This window comes from Trachemys scripta, chromosome 4 (assembly GCF_013100865.1).
Source record: "Trachemys scripta elegans isolate TJP31775 chromosome 4, CAS_Tse_1.0, whole genome shotgun sequence".
Classification (NCBI taxonomy): Eukaryota; Metazoa; Chordata; order Testudines; family Emydidae; genus Trachemys; species Trachemys scripta.
Genome location: NC_048301.1, coordinates 108,361,340 through 108,383,667, shown reverse-complemented (window position 1 = coordinate 108,383,667; position 22,328 = coordinate 108,361,340). Strand labels below are relative to the sequence as shown.

At 41.3% G+C, this 22,328-nt stretch overlaps 1 protein-coding gene across 1 annotated transcript in view; it reads left to right on the top strand.

Annotated features, from left to right (window-relative positions):
- Positions 1-3,174: 3,174 nt before the first annotated feature.
- MUC2 (mucin 2, oligomeric mucus/gel-forming) overlaps positions 3,175-22,328 on the top strand; it is a 59,762-nt gene continuing 40,608 nt past the window's right edge. The window contains exons 1-13 of the mRNA XM_034768774.1: positions 3,175-3,253; positions 6,119-6,383; positions 10,017-10,131; positions 10,618-10,708; positions 11,336-11,445; positions 11,821-12,037; positions 12,470-12,595; positions 13,426-13,543; positions 13,882-14,020; positions 15,678-15,788; positions 16,940-17,009; positions 20,420-20,557; positions 21,308-21,472. Of these exons, the coding sequence (XP_034624665.1) occupies positions 3,184-3,253; positions 6,119-6,383; positions 10,017-10,131; positions 10,618-10,708; positions 11,336-11,445; positions 11,821-12,037; positions 12,470-12,595; positions 13,426-13,543; positions 13,882-14,020; positions 15,678-15,788; positions 16,940-17,009; positions 20,420-20,557; positions 21,308-21,472 (1,735 nt within the window). The 5' untranslated portion in view covers positions 3,175-3,183. The remainder of the gene's footprint in view (positions 3,254-6,118; positions 6,384-10,016; positions 10,132-10,617; positions 10,709-11,335; positions 11,446-11,820; positions 12,038-12,469; positions 12,596-13,425; positions 13,544-13,881; positions 14,021-15,677; positions 15,789-16,939; positions 17,010-20,419; positions 20,558-21,307; positions 21,473-22,328) is intronic.

The window sequence follows — 22,328 nt, the reverse complement described above, 5'->3', positions numbered from 1 at the left end:
ACTCATCCATCCATCCATCCACCCATCATCATCATCATCATCATCCTCACGGCAAATCCCTAAAGGTGCAGATTGAGCACCACCGGGATCAAACTCTGGCAAGGAGCTTAAGATGCTCCGGCAGCATATTCAGTTTATGTCCATCACTGGGAATCTTGTCACTCCTGTTAACAGTAATGAAAATCGTTTAAAATTTGAAATCTGAACAATGTAATGTCATTATTATGATATAGTCAAAAGCCAAACTGAAGTTTCTCGAAGTACTAAAGATCTATTATGGAACATGTAATGATTTATTTAAAAAACAACTCAAAACATCCTTTTGCCACCACCTAATAGTATTTTCAGTATTTTCAATAATATATTGTGAGCTGAGTTGTGGCTGGGAAAGAGAAGGTGCGAAGAGACTGGATGTGATTTTTCTCTTCAGTGTGATCCTTCTCTTTGACATCAGGGGACAGATCCCTGATCACTCTTGGTTCCCTTCTACTAGGGTGTGACAACACTGCCTGCTTTTTTTTGGTGGTGAGTAGTGTACATACCAGTAAAGCCCAAGCACCAGGTATAAAGAATGTTATACTTAGGTTGCTGAGGAACCAAACAACATGTCTCTCTTAAAGTTATTAAAGTCCTCCAAGAGCCTCAAATGTTCCTTTTCTTAGAGAGTTCATATTTAATTTTGTCTCTGCTGTGCACTTGAGTGAAAGTTTCTTGAACCCAGGACAAAACACAGGACACTATTGCCATTTTTGAAGATTTATTATATCTGATGCCAGTCAGGGAAAAGACTAGAAATGGAACACTTATTCTAAGGATCTATATCCTCTTTACTTGAATATTCTATTCCAAAACTCACTCTTGACTTTTTTTTTATTTATTCCTTCTCTTTTGAGACACTTTTTTAAAGACAGTCTGGTTTCCCTGGCTGTTTTGAAAGGTTTAAAAGTTCTATTGGAGCAACTAGAAGGAGACAAAGAATGACCTGCTGAGGATTAGAGGTTTAAGTAGAGGAACTGCAAGGAGAAACTCTTGCTTGGGACTATAAAGGGAATGGACTAGGAGGAGCCTGTGAGTGCTGAGAAGCAGTAGTGTTAAAGACATACTGAAATGAGAAGGTGTCTTTTCCCTGTTAAGGAAGGTTATAGGGAAACTTTTTGTGATGAGGAACAGTTGAGAGAGAGAGAAGAAAATGCATGTAGAAAGCAGTTATTTCCGTAGCAATGCTATGAACTAACTTCAGTTTTTGTAACTCACACAAGAATCCCCCCTTTTTTCTCTCCTGTGACTGTACTGAGCACAGCCAGCATGATAGCCTTTTTCAGGCTGCAGTCTTTTGAACAGCCGGCCTGGGGGCTAGGGGAATAAGAGGGAGTGATAGATTATCAGTAAAGCAGCACATAAGCAATTTATTTATGACAAAAATAAATAGTGCAGGTGGCATTCTATGTGAAAACCTGCATTGTCTAGGTTTAATGCTGATGGGTGTGGACTACAACTTCTTCCTTCTTTACTTAAAGCCTAAAATAGTGGTGTTTGCTTTATGAGACCCTCCATAAACTTTTGGTGGACTTTGTAGCACTGCAGAGATGTTTTGTGGACCCTGTCTTTGGTACTGAGTACCTGAAGTTGCATGAGAGCACCCCCAGAGATTTTAAATACTTTTCAATACAATATACTTTATGAGCTAGATCTTCAGTAGGTGTATTTCAGTGATTTATACCATCTGAGGATCTAGCACTGTATGAGTCCCAGAACAGAAATCCCAAGAGTTAATTGCACTGTAATTTTGAAACAGATAAAATATAATAACATTTAGCCCATAAGTAGGGCCCTACCAAATTCAAGGCCATGAAAAACACGTCATGGACTGTGAAATCTGGTCTCCCCGTGTCAGGGCCGGCTCCAGGCACCAGCGAAGGAAGCAGGTGCCTGGGGCGGCCAATAGAAAGGGGCGGCAATCCGTCTGTTGTTGGGGCGGCACATCCGGATCTTCGGCGGCAATTCAGCGGTGGGTCCCTCACTCCCTCTCTTCCTCTTCTGTGGCAGCTCAGTCATTTTTTTTCCCCCTTCGCCGCTTGGGGTGGCAAAAAAGCTGGAGCCGGCCCTGACCCCTGTGAAATCTGGTCTTTTGTGTGTTTTTACCCTATATTATACAGATTTCAGGGGGGGAGACCAACATATCTCAGATTGGGGACCAGACCAGAAAGGGAGCTGCAGGGGGCTTGGTATTGCCACCCTTACTTCTGTGCTGCCTTCAGAGCTGGGCGGCCAGAGAACGGCGGTTGTTGGCCTGGCACCCAGCTCTGAAGGCAGCGCCCCACCAGCAGCAGCCCAGAAGTAAGGGTGACAATACCACCATACCATGCCATCCTTCATTCTGTGCTGCTGATGATGGTGGCTCTGCCTTCAGAGCATGGCTCCCAGACAGCAGTCGCTGCTCTCCAGCTGCCCAACTCTTAAGGCAGCGCTGCCACCAGTAGTAGTGCAGAAGTAAGGGTACCAACAGTTCCACAACTCCTTGTATAATAACCTTGCAATTCCACACAGAACTCCTTTTTGGGTCAGGACCCCTACAATTACAACACTGTACATTTCAGGTTTAAATAACTGGAATCATGAAATGTGCGATTTTTAAAATCCTATGAACATAAAATTGACCAAAATGGACTGTGAATTTGGTGGGCCCTACCCACAAGTGCCAATATCATCTTCAAGGTGCTTTACAAACATTATTTAATCTGTACATAAATACCTCTGAGCAATAATGCAAAATTAAAAACTCTTGGTTTCAAAGCAGACACCTGAGGATATCCCAGGTTAAGCTTCATTTAAGGGATTCCCTTGTTGTTCGACTGCCCCCAAAATGTTTACTCTCCATTGCCAAGGGTTATTGTGGGTTAAGCTTAGATGAGCTAAAAATATAAAAAGACAATAAAATTCCAGTTGCATGATAACTGAATCAATATTGTACTGCATCCTGTATGCCGGATTCCCAATTTTGCTATGAAAAAAACCTATCTGTTTACTTTCTTATCTCAGTAAACATTGCACCCATTTTGTGTTCTTCCTACTCCTCCTTCTCACTTTACATGTCCTCCCCTGTGATGGCATTAATTGTACCAAAAGGCCTTATATAAAGAGAGGTGTTCGGAAGACGTTCTCAGTGCAGCCAGCTTAGCCACCATGGGGCTAAGAATTGCCAGCGTTTTTGCACTGTGGCTGGCTCTTTCCTGTGCGAACGAAATTAAGAAAGGTAAGAACTAGAAATGGGATGGTGAGGAATTTCCCCCTGGAAAGGGGTGGAAAGATTTAACTAGTGCAGTTAAGAAAAAGCTAAACATGCGATGAAATAATTAAAGGGAATATTATGATATCAAATATCCTCCCTTCATTTTTAACATTCAAATGCTGAGACCAAATGTATGAGCTGAAATAGATGCGGCTTCTTTTGGAGGAAGATTCTATAGTTTTCTTTCTGAGCTCCGTGGCTGGCTGAATCCATTATGTTGGTCTCTAGCTTGATGTATGTGATGAAGTAACAGTTGCCTAGCATGAAGGTTTGCAGGAGTTTGGCAGGTACCGAGCAATAGCAACAGGGAAAGGGGGTGAGTGTCATAAGGAAAACTCGGCATTTGGCTATTCAGAAATAGCAGTATTCAGAAATAGCTTTCTTGTCCAAAAGATGTATATATTGTTAACACTTGGACTAGATCATTTTTTAACCTATTACTTCAGCAATCCTAGTCCATAATTTCTTACTCTACCTTTCTAAAAGAATGAGTCTCCAATTTAATTAGCTTGAGGTGTTAGGATAAATATGTATTATTGAAAAATAGCAAATATTTTGGTACAGATGGGTGATGCATTCCTGTGCAGGTGATCAGGGGGTTGGATCCTGGGATTGGTCCCTTCTTGAATACACTATGGCTAGGAGAGCACCTGATGTTAGTAATTGGGAAGAAGGGAACACATCGGATCACTTTCCAGTCTCACTCTCTAGTGGATGCAAGAATCAGCAGTGATGGGCTTTGGAAGGATGGATGTGAACCCTTCCTTAAATGAAGAGGGCGATGCTGCAACACAAGGATTTGTTTGGATGGAGTAGAAAGTAGAGAAATTAAGAGATCTACATGATCCCTGAACTTCTCCCAAAGCAAACAATATCTATATGTAACCCACACACCTCCTGGGTGTGGTGTTGTGTCCCATCTAGTGGCACTGAGACCACTTAAAGAGAGAGAGATTGAGTCTGCTCCACAGCCTTAGCTAACAGGTAGTTGGCTTTTAGCTCATGTGGTAGAGGGTCATGCACTAAGCTCCAAAGGCCCCAGGTTTGATCGCGCCCGCTGTCAACCAGGGTCTGTCAGTGTTACATATAGATCTTTGGAGAAAGTGAGCATCAAAGTAGACCCAAGAGCTGTAAATATGATGCTCTGTTGTGTGTATTACATACAGTGTGTCTTGATGCCTTTAAATATGAATTGTTCAAGGGGACCTATGGTTTTGTTCACTCAATTTAAAAATTGAGAGTTAATTTAGTGTTTATGAGTGTGAGGGGTGCTGATACTTGCTTGGCTGCTTCCCTTACCACACATAGCTCTGACAATGAACCTCAAACCTAATCTACAACAATCCCTGCAATTCCAGTTTTGAGAATGTAAGTTGTGCTAAATTTGTGTCAGTTACTGTTGTGGCCAAATGGTGGTGGAATGAGTTTGAGACCTCCAAACATTTGGTTGCTACTGCTTTCTTCTTACTTTCCTGACATAGTTTAGTTGTTGTCTTATCTTGAGTTGTTGTGAATATCGATGGTACTCCAAGTCACTATTTCTAATGGAAATAATGAATTCACACTTGGAATTTGGATTACATAAGGGATTAATTCATATAAAGAAAGTATCTTGCAAAAAAAATTGGAAAAGTGACAAAATTATTTAGAATACATTAATACACTTGCCATCCTGGCCTGAGCCTACATTAATGGTATGGGAGTGTCATATGACAGGAGTGTTAAAGCTCCTTAGTACAGCTGGGAAAATAACTGATTTATTTTGTTCACTCGCGGTTCTGAAAAATAAATAAATAACAAAATTGCTTTGGGTCAAATAAAATGTCAAATTCTGAAAAAATTCAGTGAATCAAAAAAGTCAACCAAAATTTCTTTTAAGTTGAACAGAGCATTCGTTTTCATTTTTGGACATTTTAACAATAACAAGCAAGGGAAATTAAGGGGTTAGGGTCATAAAAAGGCCAAAGAGGAGCCTCCTTTAGCCCAGTGGTTAGGGCACTTGCCTGGCCTGTGCCCTAACCGCTAGGCCATCAGCTACTCTGGGAGGGGTGTCTCTCAGTTTCTCCTTTTAAAGCTATTCCATTTTGTATAAAATACTTGACTAGTCAATGGGCCAGAGAGAGAGTGTATGACAATGACTCTATAGTCTGGTTATGGCAGACTCTGGCAATGTGGGATACCCAAGTTCAAGTCCCTGCACTACATTAGGCAGATGGGGGAGATTGAACCCAGGTTTCCTACATCTCAGGGGAGTGCCCTAACCACTAAGGGTTCTAAGGTATAAAGGAGCGGCCACCATTTCTTCGTCTGTGAATGGAGCCTGAGTCCCTTTGTGAATAGAACCCCCCTAAATTATTTGAGACAAACCTATTTGGCAATTTTATTCAAATTCAGAAATAGTTTAGGGCTTACTGCAACTGCTTTTTTTCAATGAATAAACTATGTGCAACCAATTGTGCCCGTTTCTACTTCTCAGTTTCAGCAGGCAAGTGCTCTCATCCATCACACATGCAGTCAGAACTCCAAGAGGTATCCAGGCCCCAGCTGCATGTACAAATGCATGACTCTCAGCCAGAGAGATGCACATATCGTCTGTTTATTATGCAGACACTGGGGATTTGGTGTTTTGGCAAATTGTTGAGTATATATTTATAAATGGCTTGTTCTGTATACATAGCAGATTATCTTCTTGTGTAAACCTAGTAGTATGCCATAGCTGAATCATTTAAGTATCATTCCTTAGCTGCCTTGCTGTGTAATATTGCTTATTATCAATGGGTGCTAGCTACTTTATTTCACTTTCTTCATCCCTTCTCCATAACTTAACAGGCAAAAGCCAAAACCATGGCCACTATGTCTGCAGTACCTGGGGGAACAATCATTTCAAAACTTTTGATGGCGACTTCTACCAGTTCCCTGGACTCTGTGATTACAACTTTGCTTCTGACTGCCGAGAGTCTTACCAGGAGTTCTCAGTCCACGTCCAGCGTGCTGTGAATGAAAATCGACACCCTGACATACAATATGTCCTGATAACCATAAAGGATGTTGTAATCTACCTCACCCAAAATGCGGTTGTCGTGAATGAGCAAATGTGAGTTCTTCGAGTATTATAATTCTTCAAAGAAATGTCCAGTAAGATGCTTCCATAGACAAACAGAACTGTACAGTATGTAGCATTAAGATATCTATTGTGAGCCTTTCACCAGGCAAAAGAAATTCTGGGGAAGGAACACAATATTCCGAATAGACCCACTGAAGCGAATGAGACGCTTGCTAGGTAAGGTACTGGAGTAAGGGTGCCAGAACCTGGATCAGGTTTAACAGATTTTAACATGATCAAACAAATATGTACCCTTCTGTTGTCATTGCTGCCTCTAACTAAAGCCCAGGTTTTATTAAAAGCAGCAAAGAGTCCTGTGGCACCTTATAGACTAACAGACGTACTGGAGCATGAGCTTTCGTGGGTGAATACCCACCATGCATCCAACGAAGTGAGTATTCACCCACGAAAGCTCATGCTCCAGTACGTCTGTTAGTCTATAAGGTGCCACAGGACTCTTTGCTGCTTTTACAGATCCAGACTAACATGGCTACCCCTCTGATACTTGACAGGTTTTATTAAAAACTGTCAAACCCAGTCCAGTGAATGCCTACTAAGGAATAGAAAATAACGTTCTATTTTCCAGGCACCAAGCCAGACGATATCCAGAAATATCATGAAGTCTTTTGACATATATTACTGCCAAAAATGAGAGATTGCCTAGTTGTGCACCAAAGTGTTAAAAGAAATTCACAAGCAGCTTTTTAGGGGTCCTTTAAAGATTGCTTTCCCATGCACTGAACCTATTCTTCTCCTATGTATTGTTCATAAAACAATAAAACCCTAATAAAAGAAGACTCGTGGAACAGGTTTTCACTGTGTATAGGATTCAGTGTTCTATAGAATTTCATACTCTTTAAACCCATACCCTTGGCACATGTCCCAGTGGCATATAAAATATCACTACATGCCAATGCAATGAAAGCTATAGAATTTTAAAAAGTGGCTGGGGAGGACCCAATCCATTGACTACCAACACAAAATTAATACTGGATATTATGGTAATCAGATAGCTGATGATTTGGTGACATCTTTTCTTCAAGTTATATCATAATATTGAATGATTTGATGACCATGCTCTGCCTAGGGGAGACAGGCTGGGTCTGAGTTCAGCACTCGGACTTAGTCCTTCACTGCTGGTAGTACTTCTGCAGCTTGGAAGGGGTCCTGAGATATCAATCAGCAGAGTGCTGGAAAGAGTGAGTCTCTAAGGGCTCATCTACACCACAGTTAGATCGACATAAGGCAGCTTATGTCAACCTAATTATGTCAGTGTCTGCACTACAGCGAGAAGCCCTGGTGGTTTTGGACCCTGCTGCTAGCTGGGAGCCACAGCAAGAAATCCTGGCACCCTTTCAAATTTCAAATTGACAAGGCTGCCCGGCTCCCAGCGGGGAGTGAGGGGGGGATGCCAAAAAGCTGGGGCAACTGTTCCCCGCTCCCAGAGGGCAAGAAGCCCTAGGCAGCTTCCCCCAGCTCCCAGCGGGGAAGGGGGAGTGAAGAGGAGGCAGTTCACTGGGAACCTGGGAGCTTGTGGGGCAACCAGGGTCCCAGCAGGGTGCTCCCAGTGGAGCTGAGAGGACTCTCCTGGTAGAGCACTCCTGATGAGGATGTGCACTACCGACCCAAGGAGGGTAGTGTGGACATGTACCACCGCAGTAATTACTAGTTTATATTACATTTCTAGTGTCGACATACCCTAAGACTTTCTAGTTCTTCTGTGGATTGCCACAGAATTTTGGGCTCCATAGAGCAGATAAAGATTTTTGAAATGCCACTTCTATTCATCTCAATGGCATAGCTGATACACACAGGCAAGCCAAACACCATCCCATAGCAGATACTCATAGCCATCCTAGTAAGTGTGGGTCCCCATTGCAAACTCCAGTATCGGCATATAGTTGCATGTTCCACACAGGCAATCTTCAGAATTGGATTTTTACTACTTTACAAGTACCCTGTATAAGATAAGAAAAGAAACAATTATAAAATCAAAGAATGAAAGAAATAAAATGTACAAAGGTGGAAATCAGAATAGAAGAAAGAACAGTTATTTATGTCAAGGCTTCGTGCTACAGTGTTGGTTCCATAAATGCTACAAAACTCCTCTGTTCTGATTCCCTAGCTTAGAGTCAGCATTAGAAAAGCTCCATCCCAGAAGACTCCATGCTCTCAAGTAGCTGCCTAGTGTTTTACAATTCTCTTTAAAAAATGTTCATGCTCCAATGTTCATGATGTGACCTGTAGCTTGTGGTAGGAATGTTAGTTTGTGAGTTTCTATTTGGTGTCTAGACCCTAGCTAACGTGATTGCATGCATTAGAAATGTGCAAGAAGAGTAGTTAGAAAAGCTCTGGCATCAAGAAATTAAGACTTAAAATACCCTTGTGAAAGGCTAGGAAAGAAATTATGAGAGGGGATGTATGCCTGGGCACACACCATTAAACTAGCAATAGCATTTGCTCTGAGAACTGTGTAGAGAAGGAAATAGGTATTCATTGGTTTGGCTGGATTCCAATGTAACTAATTCTGTTTGGTCAAGTATTGAGCTATTTAGGTTTTATTGTAAGAAGCTGTTTGCGGGAATGCTTTTATCACCTAACCAAGTTCTGCATTGTGGCTTGTGTACACAGTGAACATAAGGGTGGATATTCAGTGGATCAGCTTTTTATCAGTCAGCAGCATTTTTGTTCAATCCTGTTTGAGATACTTGGGTCAAATTAATGACCTCTGCTGATTCTATTAATGATTCGTCTCTTATAATTAGATTATTGAATGTTGATGTTTTTAACAAGCTCTTTTCTCCCCACATTTTTCTTCCACTTATGTAGACCATCAGGCCCCATGTCTACATTGTTCCCATCCCAAATCATTAGGCCATTCTCTCAAAAAATAAAGGTTATTTAAAGGGGATATCCAGTCTCCTGAAATAGTATATGATTTTTGGAAAATGAAAGACACTATTCAGTTTCTTGTGCCCTCAATCATTTGCTATGTGAACCTCAATCATGGGTAAGCAGTGAATATTCGCTCTCCCAGGTTCAGGTCCTTTGTTTTTTGCTTTTACTGACTGAATCACACTTCTTCACTGGCATTTTGCCTTCTTTCCTAACCTGAGATAGAGAATCTATCCCTTTAAGGAGCCCGTGGCTCTGAGATTGCCTTGCCTTGTCAAGGTAAATTCCAGATGACACCAAAATGTCAAGTCTGAAATTTTACATGTGATGGCCACAGGAGATAAGTGTTATCTAATAAAGTCTGTGTAAGCATCAGACAGAGAAGTCTTCAAAACTTCCTTGAAATAGGAAGAATCTGAACTGGATTTCTGTGACCAACTGGAATGAATGCTGATTAGAGCAATTTAAACTAGGTCAAACAAAATATGACTTACCTCAGCAAGTATCTGAGAAGAAGGGGATTTAATTCCCTGCTAAACAGAGTCTGTCCTGTACAACAGAGGACAGCTGTGTGGGACTCAGAGATGGAGGCCAGAAAAGTGTAATCTGCAGAGCCTGGTTCTTCCATGCACTCTGATGTTCCTCTTGCAATGCCTAAGACATTCAGTTTACTCTTTTCTGTTTTCTACATTAGATCTAATACAAAATCTTTGACTGTCTTCTTCTCAGTGTAACAACACCATACTATAGTTCCGGTTTGCTGATTGAGAACAGTGAAATCTACACTAAAGTCTATGCAAGAGCGGGCCTGGTTCTAATGTGGAACCGTGAAGATTCACTGATGGTATGTATGACAGTGAACTTTACTTTTGCTACTATTCGGTTTTAACAAATTAGCATAGGCTGAATAGAGTCATTGTGTTAAGCAGCCTCTTCCAACTGGGAATGGAGATAGTTTATTCTCAGGTGAGAAGGTTCCTTTGTCCATTATGTGACTGGAGTTAGGCATAGAAATGAACTTTCCTTCACTCTCAAGAGTAGATGAGACGGGAATGAGAAACAGCTAATATTTTGGTTAAAAGAGGCACCGTCACAGTATAGTAACTTCTCACATTCTTCCATGATATGTTTTTATTTTCCCCTGGTAATTGTTTGCATTGAACTGTGTTACTATTATGTTAGATGTACTAAAACCTAATGTACAATGGAGAGGCATTCACTATCTTTCCTCTATTAACGTCCCCTGCTAATGAATTTATTCTTGTTGGGAATGTTTTTTTTTTTTAGTGCTACAGCTGATTTTCTTTCTGGTTTTGTTTTCATTATTTAGTTGGAGCTGGATGCCAAGTTTAACAACCATACATGTGGTCTTTGTGGGGATTACAATGGACAGCAGCTCTACAATGAATTTATCTCTAACGGTAAGTGGTCTGACAGTATATATAGATACCATGTAAAGCAGGTGTATAGATATTGTATGTGGAAGCATCAAAGACGGCAAAGGTAGGATTTACAGTACAGGAACTTAAATTCCATCGGATATTTTCCAGCGATTGTTAAGAGATACGAGATAAATTATTAATGGTGTACTATATTTCAAGTGAATCAGCTGATTCTGTGGAGTCTCTGTTGGTATAGGCCAGTGGTTCTCAAACTTTTGTACAGGTGACTCCTTTCACATAGCAAGCCTCTGAGTGCAACCCCCCTTATAAATTAAAAACACTTTTAAATATATTTAACACTATTATAAATGCTGGAGACAAAGCTGGGTGGAGGCTGACAGCTCGTGACCCCCCCATATAATAACCTTGCGACCCCCTGAGGGGTCCCGACCCCCATTTGAGAACTCTTGGTGTAGATTTACTCACTTGTTGGAATACTAGTAAGCTTTTCATGTCCATCTGAAATGGATTTTCTTAATAGTATTAAAATAGTCAGTACAGGGCCTGATATATAATAAACAGTTTGCTTGATCACTAAAGTGCCAGGAATCAGATATGTATTAAGTTTGCTGTGTTTATCAAGACTTTTTTACATCTTCCTCATAGACATGACCTTCAATCCGATCACATTTGGAAATATGCAAAAGATTAACAAACCCAACACAGTATGTGAGGACCCTGATGAAACACAGACTGTCACAACCTGTAATCAGCATGTGAGTAATCATAGTGGTCAACTTTACTTAGCTGGCAGGTGGAGACATTCCTGCAATATGGGGAGACCACTGAGCGTGGAGATGGGTAAGAGCCTGGAACTTTCCAAGGCACATACCATGTCCCTAACTAACTCCAAAGGCATTAACGTTGTTATGCCTTCTAAAAGGAGGAGCAGAACTGATGGAAGATCTTAGTTGCACATGTGCTATTTCTGACACAGAATTATCCAGAGATAACCTAAGACTTGGACTCATCCCTCAACCATTAGTGATGTCCAGAAGCCAAGCACCATTTTAGCACAAAGGAACCTCTCTAGAAACTCGGGTGCCAGGGATGCCTTTTAACCTTTTATTTTTTTCCCCCCACCTCCTTAGCGTGATGAGTGTCTGAGTCTGCTGACTTCTTCAGTATTCGCTGACTGTGAGTCCCGTCTGAACCTGGAGATGTATGTTCAAGCCTGTATGCAGGATAAGTGTGCCTGCCAGGGAGCTGAGGATTCCTTCTGCCTTTGCAGCACCATCTCTGAGTACTCTCGCCAATGCTCCCATGCTGGTGGCCGGCCTGGAAACTGGAGGACAGAAGAGTTTTGCCGTAAGTATCTTCCCAAACTTGGCAGAGCAATCAGTTCATCCTGGGTGAAATATTTAAAACTGCTCAGCTTGTATATTTCCTGTTTTCCCCTCCCTTGTCTTTGTTATTAAGGACATTTATTGGAAGTAGAAATTATGTTCCAACTGAAAGCTGTATGGTTTGATCCTGCTCCCAGTGAAAGTAGTGGGATTTTTTGTCGTTAATTACAGTGGAAGCATGATTAGGATCACTGTCTTCTGTTCAAGAAGCAAGAAAAGAATGTAGAGAAGAAAAAAAGCGGTTCAGAAATTAAATACAATAAATACATTTGGCCAAATTGCAGCCAATTGAGTCAATTCCACTGATTTCATTGGAGCCGATATATGCTCTTTGGTTTCTGTGGAATGCAGAGTTTATATTCAAGTCACTGATCTTTTTCTTTCATTATTTTAGCTAAGACGTGCCCTGGAAACATGATCTACCAGGAAAGCAGCTCACCATGCATAAGCACTTGTTCCCATTTGGAGATCAGCAGCCTTTGTGAGGAACACTTCATGGATGGCTGCTTCTGCCCTGAAGGTAGGTGTCCCTCTCAGTCCTATCTGAGACAATAGGTTTGGATTCAAGTCTCTTCATATACTCCAGAATGTATCTGAAAAAGGCTGTATTATCTATACTTTACCTTCACTAAAAAAAACTCTGCAAGGAGTTCAGGACTGAAATATTCAGTATAAAGCAAGTTACATTTTAGAAATGAATACATTTTACCAGTGGAGTAAATTTGTCCTGGTAAATTAATAAAATTCTAGCATGTTTACAAAAGTAATGCATTAGCTTGGCTTTATTTAACTCACACTAACCTAGTTAGGCTCTTTATTTCTGTTTGTGGCTAGGCACGTGGTTTATGAGACTGTTACCACCTCTGAACTGAGAGTTGGTCCTTTGGGTTAAGCAGTAGACATGCATGTTTTTAGATGTAGAGTTTCAGACCCCGTAGGTAACCCTGAGAAGGGGCATAATTACATATATATTATCTACATAATACAATAATATGTGACATTGAGCTCAAATGTAATATTCAAGACCTGTTGCCAACCTTGGAAAATACCTTCACAGTGATAGCACAACAATAGTTTAGGTGAATTTGAAATCCAACCATTTAGAATGTGCAGATTTAAGTTGAGATTTTCAAAGTGACACAGGGGATTTAGCCACACAACTTCCATTAAAAATATTAACTTAAACATTAAAAACAGTGGAAGCTCTGTGGCCAAATCCCCTTTTGATATCTTCAATTACCATTAATTTTGGGTCTGGTTGAGAGTGTGCCTGCTCCCAGAGTTTTTCCTAGGTTGGTTGGTGCTGGTATTTTGACATGAACTATGAGAGCCTACGGTTGTGTTTTGTAGGAACGGTGTATGATGACATCAATGGGAAAGGCTGTGTGTCTGTTAACCAATGTCACTGCAAACAGCATGGATCCCTGTATTCACCTGGGCAAACTATCACCAATGAATGTGAAGAATGGTAAGGATTACAATTCACTCTAAACCGCTCTCAGAATGACTGTGCATGGGTCTGTCAGCAGAGTTGTTACCTATTTGTATATGTCCTGCTGCAAAAGTCATGGTGCCTTTCCATGTGTTGCAATATCAAGATGCTACAGTGAACCAATTTTATGGCATCTTGAGTCTGTAATATGTGGAAGAGGAGAGTTTTAAATAAGCAGCCAATGACAAATTTTCAAAGCACCTAGGGGTACTTTGTCCTGACCCAGTGGTGCTCTGTATACAGATGTTTTTCAGTGCTTTCAGTCCCTCTGACACTAACCCCATTTTTTATTCCTTATTTATTTGTGTTTATAGCACCTGTGATTCAGGCAGGTGGGTGTGCAAGCACTTATCCTGTCCAGCCTCATGCTTAGTGGAAGGAGGTGCTCACATCACCACCTTTGATGGGAAGAAATACACCTTCCATGGAGACTGCTACTATGTGCTGTCCAAGGTATCATGTATTAAAGGTCTCTTCCCTCAGATAGCAAATATAGATGCATCTGCCTTCTGATTTAGTGGCTGTAGATCACTGTTTCATTATACTTTTTGAGGCTCGGGTCGGAGGACACTGTAGAGTCTATACTAGAGAATTCAAAGTGAGTCATGATCCCCAGTGTCCATTGATCTGGTAGTGAGGGTTTGTGCTCACCTGCTACACTCTGACTGCCTTAGTCGTTTCCAATTTCATGATGATTATGGAACAGGTTTATGGTACGCAACCCATTCTCACTTATAAGAGTCCAGAGGAGCACACTGGTGCTAGTGAACAGATGGCTGGACCTGCAACTTCAAGGACTCAGCTTTGCCAAATAGATCTGAAATGAGGGTTGGAAATGTCCTACCTAATCTGTAATACACCTATGCTTGTGTTCGGGTGATACTGAGTCAATTGGGGGGTGGGGGAGAGCACAGCGAGTTATGTCATTCCTTTGTCCCTGAAGTACCTGGTCCCCATTGCTCCAAAGAACAAGGATCTGACTTACCGACACTTGAATGCTTGCCACTGGAGATTTGAAAGGAAGTCCTAGTTCCGGTGGTAGTGCTAGAAAGAAAGTTCTCAAACGTAAAGCTCTACAGTGTTTGTTAGTTTAACAGATTATTTCAGTCCTCTGTGATAGAAATCAGCTCAGGGTATGGAAGAGCTGCCTCTGTGTCATAGACTCACTGTCCCGGAATGCTCCTGTGTGGCATGAAACAACATTTCAGCAACTCCACCTAGCTCTCTTCCTTGGGACATTAGTGGTCTGGTCTGGTGGTGACTTGGCCTTCCAGACAGGTCACACTATAGTTCCATCCCTTCTGAAGTATGAATGTCCCAAAAAATGTCTGACAAAATAATGGTAGCAAATATAATGCCTTCCACCTCACCTGGGCTCTTCTTCAGTCTCAGTTTATTTCCAGAGCAGAAGGTCTCAGGGCTTCTCCCTAGAATCCTCCAGTAAAACAGACAAAACACAAAATAAGCACCTTCTGCCTCAGACTTTAGTCTATCTTAGGCTTCCCCAAGTTCTCCGCTCTCCTGCAGAACTGTTATGCACATGGCGGTCTCCTTGGAGTCCTGCTCCTTTTTCAAGGCTCACCCTAGGAGTTAATTGTATGCTTATAGCCTTCGCCTGGATCCCATCTGGCCCTTCCCATAGAGATGGAAGTCCAGACCATCTCTCTCCTCCTTCCAGCTACTCTGAACTCCTTCCTTTTACCCCTGGCCCTAGACCAAATGGCACCCCAGGCAAGGAGCGTCTTTGGCGCCCCCCCTCCATTTGTTAAACTTTTGAATACCTTATTTTTTATTGCATTTGTAGCCCATTTCATGACTTTGATGCATGATTTACATGCATGATTTATCCATGTCATATAAGATAATAAATTTGCATGCTAGGATCTGTACAACAAAAACAGCACCCCAAGCCTGGAACCCCAGGCGCTCACCCTGGTAGCGTGCCCCTAAATCCGGCCCTGTTCATCCCTGAGCCTGACACATACTCCAGGTGCAATAATGTGGGGGTAATAGAGCGCTCAGGCTCCAATTAACCCCTTCTCAGCCAGTGTGGGGTTTATACAAATCATCAGACTGTACTAATTTATGTTTTTTTCCACTTTGATTGCAGGGAGGTATAAATGACACTCACTCCCTCCTGGCAGAGCTGTCTCCCTGTGGCTCCACAGACAAACAGACCTGTTTGAAGACTGTTGTGCTGTTAATAGACCACAAGAAAAATGTAAGTGATATGTGGGTGTCTGCTGGATGTGTGGATTCTCTCAATGTATTTCCTTATTTCTCTTTCCCTACTTACTTTTGATAATCTTTCTCTGAGGATCCAGAGTAAGGATGATTGAATACAGAAAAAATAAAAAACAGCCAAATGTTTGTACAAATCCCAAAGCAGATTGGCCCTGCACAGTCTGAACAAGTTCAGAGTTAAAAGTTTTTGCTTGACTGTTTCTTCTTTCTTTCTTTCCTTCTTTCTTTCTTTCTTTCTGGTTCTGCCCAGTGCTGGAAGCATTGTGAGTCTGCTCTCATGGGATTTCCAGTCTGACTGGAAATAAGAAGTCCTTGATATTTTATTTGATTGAGATTTAAGTCCAGTTTTGCAGACCTAAGATGTTCTGGTTAGGATTCAAACTCTTGAAAACTGATCAAGCCAAGCTTCTCAACTGTGTGAATTTCACTCAAGATTAATAGTGAGGGGGGACATTAGAAATTCTCACTCTTACTCAATCTGCCCACTTGTCTAATCTATTTTTTTCTGTTCTGTCTTTCTAATTCATCTCTAATGCTCCCATCATTATAGTATCTAGACCTCTGTGAGTTTTTTCTCCTCCTTTCCTGCCATATAGTTCTGGTATTCTTGGCTCTTGACAGTAACATTTGTGAAACTAGTTATGTTCCCAAAAGTACATACTAAAATTTGTATTAAGAATTTCCTGAAGCACTTCCTTATCATTCTATCAATGCTGTACAATTATGTAAGAAATAACACATGGCAAGGTGTGTGCTTATAGCAAATCCCCACACATGACTGGTGTCAAGTGCCAAATGTTTTCAGCCACTTGGCAAAGTTGGTATCCAGAATAAGTGACTTTCTTGAAGCATTTTTTCTCTAGTAGAAACTGTTTTAGTATACATTAAAAAATGTGTCTAACAAGCCCAAAGCTTTGTACATGTACTGGATGCTAGGGCAGACAGAATCTTCATTAGCTAATTAGATTGCTCCTTTTTTAAACTGCGACTAGAATATTGAGTTCGTCTGCACAAAGTAGCATGATCCCTTCTTGTCTCCCAAGTTTTAAGGTTAATGTTCGTGGTGGGCTTCCCTCTGCGTACATGAAGTTGCAGTAATTTAAACATGTTCTCTTTGCTTGCACACAGATCTTGGTTTTCAGATCAGATGGCACTGTGCTGCTGAATGAACTGGAAGTGCACTTGCCTCATGTGACAGGTAAGGAATGTGACCACCTCTCCAATGCACATCTGATGTTATGGGAAAAACAAGCTCTTTATGTGTTAGAGCCTTTGATGAAATAAAGGCAGAGAGGCATTTCCTGGATGTTTGTGCTGGAATGAACTGGATTGCAATGTAAAGAGCTTGAGAGGAAGGGGACTTGAGAAAATACATGGAGGAATTTGTAACCTAACCACCAGAGGGTGGCTCTGTGTACAGAGGCTAATCAGAAAGGATGGCTTTGTGGTTAAGGCACTGGCCTGAGCCCCAATGCTGCACAGGCTTCGCATATGATGTTGGGCAAATAGTTTAATCTGTGTGTGTCTCACATAAATAGATAGAAATGAACTTCACTGCCAGCATATATTCTGTGTGGGACCAGGAATGTCATATTTAACTCCAGGGAAATTTTTACCCATATACTCTGGTGAGGAGTGAGCAAAAGTTTTCTGATTTATATCTATCACTTAAATTCCAACAAGAGGATCTTTTTCTTCTTGTTTCCTTTTCCCCTTTAAGTACTCCTTTCAAGGTTGGTGGTCTTGGGACTGACCTTAGGTCTCTCTGAGGCTGAACTGACATGAGTAGAAAGCTCAATGGAGGCATCAGCTTACATTTGGGGTATGGAGCTTTGTGTCAAACAACGCCCTGCGGCGAAGCACAGAGCAGTGCTGATGGTGCCTAGAAAGAGTCACATTTAACCTTCTTTTGCTAGAAAGAAGTTTGCAGTGAGGCAGAATCTGTGAGTGTTGTTGTGGGAGATCAGTAAACAGAGGATCCTGAAGTAACCTCCCCAAAAATGTGTAAATCCTTTTAGCGCTGCTTATTGTGAATGTTTACGCTGCGGAGTCACCAGCTCCATGATCAGCACCTCTTCTCAGTCACTGCCACCTCTACCAAAAACTATTCAGTTGCATAGATAGAGGGGTGGGAGGACAGACACATATGGAAGGAGAAGTTTGTAATTGCCTGGTAGAAAGGATCCAGATCAAAGTACTCTACAGAATGAGCAATATAATATACAGGCCACATATTAAATAGCCTCACCTTAGCATATGACTCCTTCTGGGCAACATCATAGAGGCACCAGTGGGCAGGGCTCTTCCACTTTATTTATTTTGAAGGGCTGTTCTGTTGATTTTTCCACTCAAGCTTGATAATGCTGTATTGCCTATATATAATAGCTCCAAGCGTGTCAGAGCTCAGCTGGTTTTGAGTGTTTTATGAACAGCTGGCACATACAGTGAGCTGGTTTAACATTCACCCAGTTCAGTTCCTGGGAATAAATATCCACAGCCCCAATCAGTAACTGCTATGGTTCTCAGACCTTTCCATATTATGACACTCTTTTCCATAGAGGGACCCCTCTCCCATTTAGCAATATGGGAAGGGCAGGGTAGTTACGACCCCTGACACCTGTTTGTGACTCAGGTTGAGAATCCCAGTTCTGGGGAATACAGGTGACTGGAAAACCCTATGCTAAACAATATATGGGTAGCTTCAAAAACACCTCTTCTTTTTGTTCTTTGGATGTGACTTCAACTCAAGCATCAATTAAGTTCAGCACTTGTAAATTAGAAGCAAGGAATGTTTAATAGGGAGTTCAGTTTTGGGATGCTTCTTTTATTGAAGAGCTACTTCTTTTTAATATGTACAATTGAGTAGTGCTTCCATTTGATATAATATGACATACCATCCATTCTTACAATGATTTATGGATGTAGGATAAAAGGGGGAAAGCAATCTCAGTCTCCATACTTAAGGGCATACATTGATCACTGGGTGAGGTCCAGAAGAAATGTTCCCTGAAGTGTAGATTTAACATCTTCCCCTGAGCTATCCAGCACTGGCCAATATCAAGAGAGGACACTGAACTAGATGGACCATTGGTCTATTCTGGAATGGCAAGTCCTCCTCTATTTGGGGGTTGTCCAGGGTCTTACCATTAGTTGCTCCAGATATTTTGTATTCGATTGAATTGGTTTTAAAACAGGAATCTGACTGGAATATGTCGTCATTACAGTGGCAGGAACTTATGAGTCACCATCATTCTCCTCTCAGAAGGATAGTGAGAATTGCCCCTTTGAGTCACTGTCACTGCTGTCCCTTTCATTGTACCCAGCATTCACTGTGACACCTGAGGTACCAAACCCTTAAGTAAATAAACCAGCCCATGGAGGAAGTGGGAAGAACAAGGAGATCTTCAAATAGAAACAGGAACAAATGGTAGTTAAGCAGGGGGCATAGGGAGGGAGACTCTTACTTATTGTTATAAGTTACTTAATGTGATTTTTCAAAAAAAGCTTTTAATACAGTAGCATATAACTCAGCACTGTGAGCCATCATGCCACAGAGCAAAGATCTGTTTGATTCCTGATCCCACACAGTCATCATAAGTAGCTGGGCTGTTAATATAGCAGGGGCTGGCATTATAGCTAAGTGATCAGTGTTCTTCAAAGCAAAATAAGAGAGGTTTGTGTCACTGGTCCTGAGTTAACTGTGCCTCTCATGCCCTCTCCCTCTCTGGGAGGGCACCCCACTTATGTCTCAGGCATCTAGCCATCACCTTTCCTGGGGCAGGATCCCCCACGACCCTCTCCCTTCAGATGGGGGCTTTGGCTGCAGACTCCTGCAATGCACTGTGATCACCTCAGCAGATCTGACTTCAGTCCAGCACTTGCTGTTGTCTCAGTGACAGTGAGGATAGGGTTAACAGTGACCAGCCAGCCCTCATAAAGCCAAGTACTAGTTATTCAGAACAAAAGCATTTCAGAAAAAAAACATATCTTTAAAACTCTGAACAATTTATATGCATGTCTGGCTCACCAGACAATCACCCGTCTTCCACATGGAATCTTGGGTATGTTTTAGAGTGCTTTGGGCCCTCTCACAAAGCCTGTCTCTGGACACAGACTCATGTGAGAGAGAATATCTCCCAGATCAGGGCTGTCATTTTGTACAGTTTCAAGTCCTCTGCCTGTTAAGACTTTTTGAACTAGGTCAAAACAGTAGATGTTATTGCCCAGAGGTTTCGGTATTGGGGATTTGCATTAATTATTATCCAGTGTCTTTAGTTCCTGTGGGAAGCATCCTTTAGCTCACCCATTGAGCCAGGAATACAATCACTAACTAGCGCATAATGATACGTGTAACATTTATAAAGTTGATACAATAGTCTTTGAATATTCCATGTTTTCATAGCATTGGATCTGTCAGAATCTGATCTTTGGTCCTCTGCCTGTTGCAGTTTTCAGGGCAGATGGTGACTTGGGCTGCTCATGTAAAGTGTTGCTTTCAGCAGGCTAGTGTTTTCCTGTCTGTGACATTTCTGGATGATAACAGAAAGAGGTGATAAAAACAAATAAAAAATCAGGGAAACATGACTTTTCTTTCCTTTTGTTTTCCAGCAAGCTTCTCAATTTTCCAGCCAACTTCATACCATCTCATTGTGCATACCTATTTTGGTCTCAAGCTACAAATCCAATTGGTTCCAATCATGCAGCTGTTTGTGATTGTGGATCAATCTGCCCAAGGAAAACTGCAAGGTGAGTGCCCACTTATGTCTACTTCTAAAGGAGAAATGATGCAGCAAAAATATTTGCAACTGAAGTGCTGTGTGTTCTTAACATTGATGGTGAGATGTGTCTGTGACTGGCATAGCAAGAAAATGCTAGCTAATGAATTATTCCATACTAATTAAGATACTAAGGAAACTGTGTGCCTGCAAGATACTAATATAGACTTAATGAATGAACACTTTTTAATATTTAGTGATACATATTTTTTAAAAGGCACCGGCTCTAGAGACAGAAATGCTTAGCTGGTTGAATATAGGAAGAATGAGAGCAGAATCCAAAATTTCATGAGAGAATGGCCCCACAGCTCACACATTTTACAGATGAATTATTGATATTATAGATTAACTAAACCCATCACCCCCATGTCAATGCAGGATTGATCGCTGGAATATATTCACCCCTGCTTTGTTCAGTCTAGTTTTAAATTACTTAAGTGGCCAGTCTTGGGAAACCATTCCATAAAAGGATGATAGGGAGAATCCCCCAAAACTCCGAACACCAGTTGAGGGCCACCTGCCCCAGAGCTTGGATTTTTACAGTGAGACCCCCCAGATGTCTACTTTTGTGATTGCAATTTTAATACTGAGTTGGAGGAGCCCTCTGTTTGACAATCTGACTGCTAGTCATGTGGTAAATCATCCTTTTCCTCTTTTGTTGCTCTTTTAGAAGAAGAATGAATAATTATTATTTTTAAACACCACATTTTTTTCTCAACAGGTCTTTGTGGGAATTTCAATGGCATAGAATATGATGATTTTAAAACAGCTGGTGGGCTGGTAGAAGCTACAGGATCTGCCTTTGCTAACACTTGGAAAGCACAAGCCACCTGTAAAGACCAAGTGGATAATTTGGAAGACCCTTGTGCTCTCAGCTTTGAAAGCGGTAAGAATACTACATTTTCATAGAACCTCTTTCCTCCAAATTTTATATCTCATACACAGTCAGTCAAATAGCAGTATCAAAATAATAATCTTTATTTAGAAGGCTGATAAGTTAATAATGTGTGCGCTTGTCTGATGTACTGTGGGCTTGCACACATCAGCTAACAGGTGCTTCCCCTTGAGAGTAATTGATTGTCCTGTGGTTAAGGCATGCAACTGGACTGTGGAAGACCCAAGTTCAAGTCCTTGATCTGCCTGGTTCAGATGGTAATAAATACACAATAAAGCTATTATTTCAAAATACCATTAGTCATCTATGGGACCCTGGAGAATTTACTTGGTAATGTGTCAGATTCTTAATCTGAGGGTCCAGTGTTCAGCTTTCTGTTCAGGCAGTAGGTTTTGATCCAATGGCTGGAAGTTGAAGCTAGACAAATTCATACTGGAAATAAGAATATTTTTTTACCAGTGAGAGTAATTAACCATTGGAACAATTTACCAAGGCTCCTGTAGATTCTCTATCACTGATGATTTTAAAAGGAATATTGGATGCTTTTCTAAAAGATTTGCTCTAGGAATTATTTTGGGGATGTTTTATGGTATGTGTTATACAGGAGGTCAGATTAGATGATCATAATGGCCCCTTCTGGCCTTTGAATCTGTGACTCTATAAAAGAGATGGAAAGTTCAGAGGGAAATTGCAAGGGCAACCCTGTGTTGAAAGACACAGAAGAAAAGTCATTAATATATTACAATATATGTCTGGAGTAGTGGTGCACCTTCCTTAGCATTATTGCTTCTTTTTATGTTTAGCTTGGATTTGTGATCTTCTGATCATGAGTTCTCAAACAATTGGA